Source organism: Gavialis gangeticus, unplaced genomic scaffold, assembly GCF_001723915.1.
Source record: "Gavialis gangeticus isolate Ggan-Ray unplaced genomic scaffold, GavGan_comp1, whole genome shotgun sequence".
Classification (NCBI taxonomy): Eukaryota; Metazoa; Chordata; order Crocodylia; family Gavialidae; genus Gavialis; species Gavialis gangeticus.
The window spans coordinates 92,092,816-92,104,384 of NW_017729022.1; the positions used below are offsets into that span (position 1 = coordinate 92,092,816).

Sequence of the window (11,569 nt, forward strand, 5' to 3'; positions counted from 1 at the left end):
AATGTAGTATCAGACTTAACTGATTTGGATCAAGCCAGTTTATTCAACTTCTGTCCCAGACCGCTGCCTGGTTTGAGTTAAACCAGAGTCCTCCATCATCCCAGCATGCTCTGCAGCCATGGGCTGGGCTGGGCTGTATGCTGTGCTCCAGAGAGCAGGGCAGGCCCTGCCCCTCTGCTCCCTAGCCCAAGCACGGGCAGGGACATGGCTAGATGCATTCCAACGTGGCCCCGTCAAGGTAAAGTGGGTAGGGAGGGTGTTAATTCTTCCCACCTTCCCCACCCCTCCTCACCACAGCTGGGGTCTGCCTGTTTGTGGGCGAGCAGCGCAGGTGGAGACCCTAGCTCCAGTCCCTGGGGTCAGAAGGGATGGAGGGAGGAATTAACTCCCTCCATCCCTGCCCCTTTCCCCTTAACAGGGCCATGCCAGGACAGCATCTGGGGCCAGGCAGTACCACACAGAGCCCCTCTGCCCCACCCTGCCGTGGGTGAGAGGGAGGAGGAGGAAGAGTCCCCCTCTAGGGCTAGGCAGTGGAGCTGTGTGCCCAGATAGCTCCTGGCTGTCAGAGAGCCACTGAGGCAGGCAAGGCTTTCCCCCTTCTCCTCTTCCCCTGCCACAGGGGTCTGGCCATGCCCTTTCTCTGGCCACACTCCCTCTTCCCCGACCTTCTGAACCCTGGTGAACATTATCCCTGGAGAAAATCATCCATCAGGTTAAAATCATCTCTTCAGGATGATTTCAGGATAAAAAAATTGAGCTTTTGCCCTCATTGGACTCCATATTTGGGAGTAAATTTCTCCTACTTACTTGGAGGGGGCAAAAAAAATTCTGTAAAATTGGAGGGAAAAAAGGAGAGTGCTTCAAATTGAGTGATTCTTTTACAGCAGCGTTGTCCAAAATATGGTCTACCAACTGGATCCCAACTGTAGAGCTACATAATTTGGTCCCTCATGCTGTCCCACCCCCATGCATGCAGAGATTGCAAAATGCAATGGATTTAAAGATATGTGGATGGCCCCATGTGCTGCATGCAGCTCTTGCTCCAGCTTCTGTCCCAGAGCGGTGGAGTGGCTGCTACGTGCAGCTTGGTCCCAGAGGGCCGCATGCCACTCTAGGGCCATGCCACATGCAGCAGAGGCTCTGGGGTGCCTACTCTGGCCACTCCAGGACATGGGCTGGAATGCAGGGCTGGTCTGTGGGTCCAGCTGGCCTCCAGACCAGCCCTGCACTGCTCGTCCAGCCATGGGGACTATATGAATTTAGCACACCTGTTTGACACTAATATTGTTAACTTAGTTCTCTGCAAACTGAGTTATCCATCATTTCTCTGATGGAAAATATAGGATCATAGAAATTCAGGACTACCAAGACCCACTACGTCAGCATACATCCCATTACCCTAGAAGGTCATGATGTACTTTCCAAAAGAGGCTACTTAGAGGTTAAACTGTTAATAATCTTTATCACAGTTAAAAGCTAGAGTGAGCACTTGTAATTATTAACCCAGAGTTGATTTAAGTTTTACAGTGCACAAATCACAACAGATAGCAGCAAGATTCTAAGCGCCAATAAATTTTCCGTGGTTAAAAAGAGAGGGTGGGGGGAGAGTCAAGAATTGGGTTATATTTTTATCTCTTTCCAGATTAGGTTTATGTGGATTATATCCAATACCACTTGGCAATGAAAGAAGCTTTAATTGTGTTTTGAAGGTTTTTGTGTGAATGGGGACTTGTGATTAGAGTGTGACTCTGGGAAATTGTGCAATGATTAATATTAGGAGGGTTTTAGTATAAGCATCAACCAGGGAAATGTTCAGATTATCTTTATTACATTAAGAATTTGGAAAGTGCGGTACAGAACAACATTTGCAAGGTGAACAATATATTGCATAATATGAAATTGTAATGAATAATTTAAGGTTGGACAGCATAGCAAGAAAGTCAGTGGCTGTCATCCTGTAAGTGGCATAAACTTCTGTTCTGATCCTGCTTTCAGTGTTTGCTAAACTTCTGAAAAGTTTGTTCGGGTTGAAATTTTCCAGCCTCATCTTCTGTCCAGTGGAATTTTTAAGAGGAAGTTGGAACAAAACAGTTAACTCCATCACACAGGAGATCAGTGTGTGTGTGGGTGTGTGTGTTTTTACACACACACCCACACACACACACACACCCACCCACCCCTTTTCCAAGCATTTTTAAATACACAAATTTAATTCAGGAGCTAATGTTGAATTTAAATTTACCATATAAAAATAAAGCAGAAGAAAGAATTGGTTAAATTTTCTCCATCTACTCTATATTTTTAACTTACCTAATTATAAGAATGTTTACACATTGGAAGACGTTACTTCAGAAAGAAAAATGGTGTTGGAGAGCCTTTTCTGTTGAACAGAAAAACTTTGTTGATTACATGTTACAGTTTGAGGTGTTTTAGCATATTAGAGTTGTTTGATTTGTAGGACTTGGGAAACACCTGAAGGTTTCATAGTAGGATCGCCTTTCAGTTCAACTAACAGGATTTATGCTTCCATACATAACTGTATAAAAATTTTTTTCCATTTTCTTATACTGACTGCAGCAGAAGTTTAAATGACAGCAGATACTGTGACCTATCTAGGTACTTGACAACTCTCATTCCTATAGCATGTACTTACTCTCCAAATAATACCGCAAGGAAGGGAAACATTATCACTATTTTATAGATTATCATAAAGGCTGCCTATACATATGGTCAGGGGTGGGGGCATTTTAAATTGAGTGGTTTCTGGAGAGCCATGCTAATTAAAACACCTCACTGTCGCATGTATTAAGCCCCTGCACATTTAAAAATAGCAGTGGGATGATTTCTGTAAAGCTCATTTGATGATGTTTAGATAGAATGCCTCCATGACCAATTTTAAATGCACAGAGGCTTATGCATGTGATGGTGAAACCATGCTGGAGCGTTCTAATTAGAACACAAACCAGTACGTGTACAGGCAGCCAACAAGATTAGGTGATTTGTCTGAGATCACATAGTGCAATATCTATGACAGATAGTTGAATCCAGGCTTCAAAAAAATCATTAACCTCTCTTTGGTAAGACAACTAAGACCCTATTTCATACTACCCTTATGAACGAACATGAGACCATGCCCAAGCTTCAGTTAAGCAGAGTAGATGCCTCTGTTTCATAAAAGGGGATCTGAGTTTTCTGTTCACCATGGAAAAACTTGGTAAAACCCAGATTTTCTCTTTTTAAGGGAGAAAAATCTGGTTTTTCTCCTTTTAAATGAGAAAAATGTGGAGAAAGCTGGGTTTCCTTTTCCAGGCTGGCAGAGTTCCAGGCTGCAAGGGGCTGGGGGAAGTAGGAGGAGGGTGGTCAGGTAGGGGACACCATGTGCGTGCTAACACATGCACGTGGCAGCCTGGAGAGCAGCTCCCTGCAGGTAAGTTGGGGGGGCGGGGTGAGGATTGTGGCCCCCATAGTGAGGAAGGGAGTTGGGCGGGGCTGGGGCTGCTACCCAGCAGGGGTAGTGTGTGGGGCTTGGAGCCCAGGGCCATTTGTGGCTTTGCACAATGTTGGGAAGAATTTAGGACAATGTTACAACAGCATGTATTTCAATGTATTTCTTTTTGGTGAATTTATTTCGCCTTATATCTGTGACATCTGTATTTGCTGTGATGCTGTAAACAATATTAAGAGATTGTATGGCTGTGAAATGCAATTTATTTGTGCTCTGTTAAGTTAAAAAGAAACATGATATCATCTTGCTTGTTTATTTAGGCTTTAGTCTGTTTTTTCTCTCTCATTTCTGGCTCTTAAGCATTTACAATGTTTCTTAGCTATATGAATATCACTTCACATTTTGGAAATTTTAAATGGAAAATATCAAACTGCTAAATTAGAGGGGAAAAAAATAGCTTTGCTTAAACTTCAGGTATTTCCTTTACACCTCTGCCTCTGTTGCATAATGGACATGGGCTTCATCCACAAAATGATTGAAAAAATATTAATAACTTGTAATTATAAGCTGATAGCATGATTTCAGCTGCTTTGCTTAGACATATACTGTTCAACAGTAGCACCTACATCCAGTTTTACAGCAAGAATTTTCATTGCTGGAAATTTTTCCATTTAAACTATCCTGTTGGGAGTTTGAATGCTGGGGACTCTAGCTGAGAAGAGGCATCAACTTCTGTATGCCATGCTGGGTGCGTCTACATGAGATGTTTGCTGTGGTGCTGACTAATTAGCTATGTAGTAAAATATTAGTATCTACATATGTGACCCTATTAGGTCTCAGTAGACTAATAAACGCTGCTACAGGGTAGTCTAGTGAAACAGAAGAAGTACCTTGTAGCAGCGTTGTTTTGTGCACCGTGGCACGTGTAGACAGTGATGGGGGTGGCTGGGGCACAGGAGTACTTCAGCGTAGGGGCTGCCTACACAGGAGCACCCTTGTGCCCCAGCCAGGCCCTCTGCAGCACTGTAAGCTGGGTCAGAGCAGCCTTGGGTTGGCAGGCTGCTCTGAAGAAGCCCCAGGTCCCCTGCCAGCCCAGGGCCTTTCTGACCAGGCAGTGTGGGGGCTGGCTGTAGCACAAGGGTGCCCCAGTGTGGCACTGCTAATTGACTGTTCATACCCCAGTCAGCCCCTTGCCTCTGCAGCCTGCCCACCTGGGGTTACTTTGACCTGGCTCAGTGTGCTGCGGAGGGGCTGACTGGGGCATGAGTGTGCTCCTGTGCGGGGGTGGCCAGCAGGCAGCCCCTGTGCTGAAGCATGCTCGTGCCCCAGCCAGCTGTTCCACAGCATGTGGAGCCCCACTGGAGCAGCCCTTAGCTGCTCCAGTGGGGCTCCACATGCGCACGAATAAACTAAAGCAATATGCTTCTGAGTTTTTCTGCTCCCAGGCACACGTTCATACAATAAGCTCGAGTTTATTCATGCACACCCAATGAAATCCTCATAAACCTTCCTATTACCTTATCTGTCCGTGGGCCTTTGTGTTATTCTTAAAAGAATTGCTAAGGTACTAAATACATAGTTTTATAAATCCTTTCTCTTTCCTCCACAGCCATAATGAACGAAAAGTGACATGTAAACATCCAGTAACAGGACAGCCATCACAGGACAACTGTATTTTTGTCGTCAACGAACAGTAAGTGAAATACACTTAAAATATAAATTGTACACATTTTTAATCTGCTTATTTCATGCTAATCACTGACTTTTAATATGGACATAGCTATGTTAGTCTGAAGTCAGTTAGAAGGTAAGATAGGGTGGCAACTAATTCAGAGACACATGAGCTTTCATAGGTAACAACCTATTTTGTCGTATGCTAGGCTCCTAGCAACTGACAAAATCAGGTTGCTGCCTAAGAAAGGTTATAATTCAGTTTCTAAGGAGCCACCTGGCCCTGCCTTCTGCCTAATAAGAAAATTGAAATATTTTTTTCATATTTGAGTTTTTCTGCACATCACAAGTCTCTGACCAGAGTAGCACATTGAAGACTTATAAAGGTCCAGACTGGCTTCCTGTGTTTAATGGACTGTTTTTGTCAGTTTTGGGGTGCCATTTTTCACCTATTACGCTACCTTAGTTTAATGGAGGAAAAGTTACCAGGTTTTTAGTGGAGTAGTCCAAGAGAATACCAGAAGGTATGTTTTCAATGATCCAACTAAGTCATTCTGTAAAGTTGTTATTCCATAGCTCGTATAGCAACCAGTACTCCTTTGCCATTTAATGGTAGTTCCTTTGTTGCCCTGTTCAAGAGCTTTCTGAGCAGGATAATGGGTTTGTTCACTGCTAATTGACTGTTCCTGAAATGTAAGTAAGGAATGACATTTTCTTAATCTTTCCTGAAGGCTTAAGGAAACCAAGAATTTATATGCAACATTAATCTCTTATCTTAGACTATCAAGTGCCCGAGTATTGTGCAGCCTAAATTGTGCAGGACAAGTAGGCTAATTCTGAGACTGAACCACACTAGTAGTTATAAGTAGTCTCATTTTTATGAAAATAAGATTTGTGGGTGGCATTCTCTTGCTGTTGTTGTATGAATCGTGAATTTCTGTAGCTTCAAACAACATTTTAAGTGTTTCCAATAATAGATTTACTAGTAAATTTTGCTTGCTGTACAGTTTAATTGGCTTTTAAACATTTGGCATAGGTAACTTTTTGTCAAGAAATGTGAACTGCTAGCTTGCTTGAAAACTAGAAAGTAGGACACAGGCATTATTAGAGAACATCTAGGGATGTTTTTTAATAGTGGCCTGCACACACAGCAGGTTACAGTGTTATTGCATATTCTATTTTCAGAACTGCTGCATCTATGACATCTGAGGAGAAGAAGGACCGACCAGTGAGCACAATAAGTGAAGCAACTAACTATAATGTGACTACAGATTATGCTGTGCATCCAATGAGCCCGGTGGGCAGAGTAAGTCTTTTCACTCCAACACTAATTATTTATTATTAGAATTTTATTGTGTTATATTGGAAGATGCTGAAAAGAATCCTATTATTATAGAGAAAGTTTGTGATTAATATTCAATTTAAAGGCAAGAAATAAAGCATATGCTATCTCAGGGCATTTGACTCTTTATATGCTTAATTTGGAAGCTGAGGTGTTTGAAATGAATTATCACTAAAGCTGTAATTTTTGTCAGATGTCTTGAAACTTATTACTTTCACATTCTTTAATTGTTTGTGGTATCTGACATCTTTAACTCTGAGGAAGTGCAAATGAGCAAATGTGCATTTGAGTGGGCAGATAACCAAGCAGGTAGCTGTGGACAATTGTAAAACCTACAACAACTGACCAAATGAAAGGTATATAGAGATGTAACAATTTCAAGGGGAATGGTCACCATCCTTGAAGAGGCTATGAGGACAGCTGACATGGCAAAGGTTAAAACTTCGTTACTATCAGTGCTAGAAGTTGTAGTGCAGTGTGTAAGAGAATTGGTCGATAACGGACTGCATGTGAAATTTTGGGCTGTCTCCTACTTCTCTCTCTCCTTATAAAGACTAGTTTTATAGTTAAAACACGGGGCTGCAAGTGTTAATCTTCAATTATGTTGCCAGTCTTGTTTCACTGATTTGTTCTTAGATGAATCAACTTTTATCTCCTCTGTCTCAGCTTTCCCAGCTGTAACTGTGGGGACATAGTGCTTCACAATGATGTGGTGGAGAAATATCTATATATCTATATCTAGAGAGAGAGAGAGATTTCTCCACCACATCATTTTTTGTGTGTGTGTGTGTAATGCACACACACGTAATGGCATATATGTGAATGTATATATGTATATGTGTGTATACACACACCCCTCAGAATTTTCTTTCCACAAAACTATTTTTCAGAAAAATATTAGAACATCAAGAACACCAAGACAGCTTTGGTTAGTGGTAACAGACGAGAGCAGTCCCATCTGTCTTCCACTGAGCAGTTAACGTTTCTTTTTCTTGAACATTTATGTATTCTCAGTTCCAAAAAAAAAGTACAGCATCTCTACTACTTTGTTAGGCATTGAAAGCCTGAATTTAGGAAAATGGTTCTCCAGCAAATAAATCACATTTGCAACAGAATATGACTTTACAATGTCAGTGTTAAGTGAGCAGATTCTTTAATTTCAGCAGGTTTGATTTATGTCTATTTTCTTTGTGAAAAAATAAATATCCAAGATTGCCCATAAGAAATAAGTCATTTTGAGCATTCAGGGCATTGTTAAAGCAGCTTTTGTTTTAAATGTCAAGTAGGTCAGGCAAAATGACCTACATTAAGACCAAAAAGAAGAGACTTCCAAATTCTGAGTAATACCAGAATCTAACTGCAACATCGGTGATTAAAAAAAAACCCAACACTGCTAAACATGACCTTACAGTTGCTGCTAAGCCTTTTCAGGCAGCCAGTGAAAAGGAGCATGATAAAACTTTATTCTTAGAACTGAGCTTATGACATCAGTGATGTTAATGGTAACAGAAAATTATTGCAGCAGTTATTTTGCAGGTAGATTCCTATATTCTGAGCAGTAAATAGCAGGGATAAATATTTATATTTCAGTTTTGAAAAGAGGTTCTATTTTGGAAATTGGTTTAAAACTCTTATACACTTAAAATTAATAAAAATATTAGTATGCATATTATTATGCACCTGCATGACAGTATCCTGGAAGGAAATGGGGATTGGGCTGACTGTTGAATTAAGGCACTTCTCTAAATTTTTTGGTTAATGAGACTTTGATCTCATACAAGGATCATGGGATTTATTGATATATTTTAGAAAAAGCAAATGGGTTTGGGTTTTGTACTTAAAACTGTACTAATTAATCTTTAGTAAATAGACTGCTTCAAATGTTTGTTAGAGCCGTTTTCAAAAATAAACTCTTCCATTACTTCTGACAGTTTTGTTGGTCCCGTTCTCAAAAGACAAGTGTCTGCAATATAGAAACCAGGGTTGATAACTGCTTTGCTGCTTTGACAGTTCTAGTAACCTGATGGGTTGAATGCACATAAAATACAAGTATGCCGTTTCATGCTTTGAAGTGGCTTTTCAATTATAGGTTTGAGGAATACTCTCAGAGCAATAAAAAAAAGTTGTTGCAATCATTTATACTGTCCCCTTCCTTAGAATAGACCTGCTTATCACCTAGAATCTGCATGCCATGAAAGAAAAAATACTGGGATGAATTATAGCCTACTGGGCAGACTCTCCATGAACTGTGGAAAAGAAGAAAGCTGCATTTTGTTGCTTTGGGCACTGATGAAAACATTGGTGGTGATTTAATTGCTCAGATTGACAAATAGTTCCATTTCAAGGAGTTATTTGGGAAATTTTCTAATTTGATTTGGAAGATGGTTAGGAATGAAGACAAACTGCAGGTGTAGCTACTAAAATGCAGTACAGACGATTGCAAGGTCTGGGAGTATAGCATAATGCTGCTTTTCTATTAATAAAAAAAAATGTAGAATTAGCATAGCAACACTTGCAGAAAATTGTGTTCTTAGTCTGTACAAAGAGGGCTGATTAGAGTCTAAAATGATTATATAAAGGGTGATTGAAAAAGATTTGATGAAACCAAGTAGCAAGACTCTTGTTGAAATGCTAGGCCTCCCACTTTTCTACCTCTGCTACCGTTTTCCCTCTCCTGCCCCCCACTCCCCCTCACCCCAACAAGAAAACGCAAGCAAAGTTACAGCATTGTGAAATTCCTACCAGAGCATTTATGATTAAACCTTTTAACAGCTTCTATCTGCCTTGTTAACCTCAAAAGTAGCTTCTGAAAATGAAGCTCCCCAGCCAATCCTATGGTATTGGGAAAGTAATTTTCTTTCCTTCTTTTATAGCAAGAGCTTCAAATGCTTTGAGATAACTACAAGGTATAGGCAAGGTGGGGTTCTCTGGCTACCTCTTCTTCAGTTTCCCCATAATGTATGTAAGAAATAATGATTAGTAGCAGGTAAATAAAATGGTAAAAGTTGAAGGGTGACCTGTACAGCTGTGAAATGTCTCTACTATTTTTCATAACTTTTCCAAACATCAGCAGATGACATGCCACTTCTCAGGCTTATTACAGCACACAGGTCTCTGAAAAATAGAAAATAGTGCTGACCAGAGTTGTCTCTGTTTCTCTACTGATGCTTGGAATATTGCAGCAACAAACATCAGAACTGTTCACAAAATCAAAAAGTCTGGCTGCATCAGTTTTATTTTGGCAGGTTATTTTTCTTAACTCTAAATTTTGAACAAAACTCAACTGGCAGAATTTCATTTAGATCTGCTTTTTCCTAATCCATAAACATCCATAAGGAGTGAGATTTCTCATTCATCACTGAAATTTCCTAGGCATAATTTAAAATATTTAATAATTCCACATCTGTTCTTTAGATAAAGGCCAGGATTGTCAGTATGTGGTCATCTTGTAAATTAGTTTAACAGTATTGATTATATTCCAATGGTTTAAATGCAAAAGATCTTGGGATCTCAGACCTCATTGTATATTGGGTGAGACTAGTATTATATTGCATATGATAAATTAAGTGTATAAGGGTCCTGAGCATGATGTTTATTAACTATGATTAGATAGCACGTGTAATTTATTGTTTTCGTTAATCAGACTGGTTATTTAGTGTTGGTAAGGTGTATAATGAACCTGAAAACGTTCTCCTCTTAGCTCCATCAGCTTTTTGTAAAAATGAATGCACACTTAGTTACCATACATTCATTTAGACCTGAATCTCTTGGAGATGTTGCCATTATTATTTGCTTGCTTGAGTACTTTCACAAAGATCACTTTTCTCTGTGGTTACCAAGTGCCTAGCATTACTGCAGACAAAAAATAGGCAGGAAAACAAACCAGTATTTTTAGAGGGAAACAGAAGCAACTGTATGGCTTTCCATATACAGTATATACATTTGGTTTCTAAATGATCTGAGTCTCTGAAGGGTTTTTATTATTGTTTTACAACATTCTTGACCATTTTACAAACAAAAAGCATATGAAGAGGTGTGTGCCCCCTTTCTTACTACACAACAGAGTAGCTATGAGAGTTGTATCGTTAGTCCATGACCTTTACACTGAGAGATCCCTTAATTTTCTTCTTGTATGGTAGAAAACATTTATTTCAGAATCTGGTAAGATCACAAAACTATCAATGTAACAGATGTATGAATTATTTGAGCTTAATGTTGTGTTGCAGATGGTCTGACAGAAAATGTTCTGAATGTATGGAAGTAATTAAACATCCTAATTTGAGTATTTGTCACAGCATCTTCAGAGTTCTGGAATACTGTTGTGTACTTATCGGGCCTGATCTTCAGTGTATTTCATCTAAAGAATATTTCCCTTTTTATGATTTTCTTGGTTTCATGCAAAATAACTTGTCCCTAGCAACATTTACAGGTTCTCCTGAAGACAGACTTTACGGACTCTGAATGTTTAACTATATGCAAAAAATTTGATTTTCATTTTAAATTAAGTCTGTGTTGTAAATTCTGCATTTTCTCATGCCATATCTATTTGTTTTCTCACTTGCAAATGAAATTGAAAACAGCCTCATTTCCCTTAATCTGTTTAAATAAGTGAAGGTATAGATTTCTTTGCTTTTCATGTTGCGGATTTAATCCAAACCTTTAATCCAGTTGTTGGAATTGAATCCTTTTTTGTTTTTTAAGAAGTTTTGTATGCTTCTGTTAACAGACTATTGCTGTTGACAAAACCTGTACATTATTTTTAATGAGGTACCTTATGCACAGCACTGATGTGCTGTTACATGTATTGCTACAAGGGTTTTCAACATTTTTTGGATCGGTGTACCTCCAGTGGCTGGGTGCAGGGGGGTGGGGAGATGGGTGGGGGGGAGGTGCATGGCTGAACATGGAGCGGTGGCAGCTGCCTGGTGCAAGCTTCCCCTGTCTGGCCAGGTGGGTGGCACCTGCACAGGGTGGTACGTGGCAGCGTTCTGTCCCCACACACCCGTACCCCGTAGGGCCTTCTCGAGTACCCCCGGTTGACAACCCTTGTATTACTATATTATCTGAAGTCCTTTGAAATCTAATCTAGTAAGTGTCTTGTTCATTTCAGT

The 11,569-nt window shown here is 40.1% G+C and overlaps 1 protein-coding gene across 5 annotated transcripts in view; it reads left to right on the forward strand.

Moving 5' to 3' along the window:
* Window positions 1–11,569, forward strand: part of PLEKHA5 (pleckstrin homology domain containing A5) — a 157,280-nt gene that overhangs the window by 39,708 nt on the left and 106,003 nt on the right. For all 5 annotated transcript variants that reach the window (XM_019515613.1, XM_019515612.1, XM_019515610.1 and 2 more), the window contains exons 2-3: window positions 5,055–5,138; window positions 6,302–6,422. In XM_019515613.1, coding sequence (XP_019371158.1) covers window positions 5,055–5,138; window positions 6,302–6,422 — 205 coding nt within the window. The remainder of the gene's footprint in view (window positions 1–5,054; window positions 5,139–6,301; window positions 6,423–11,569) is intronic.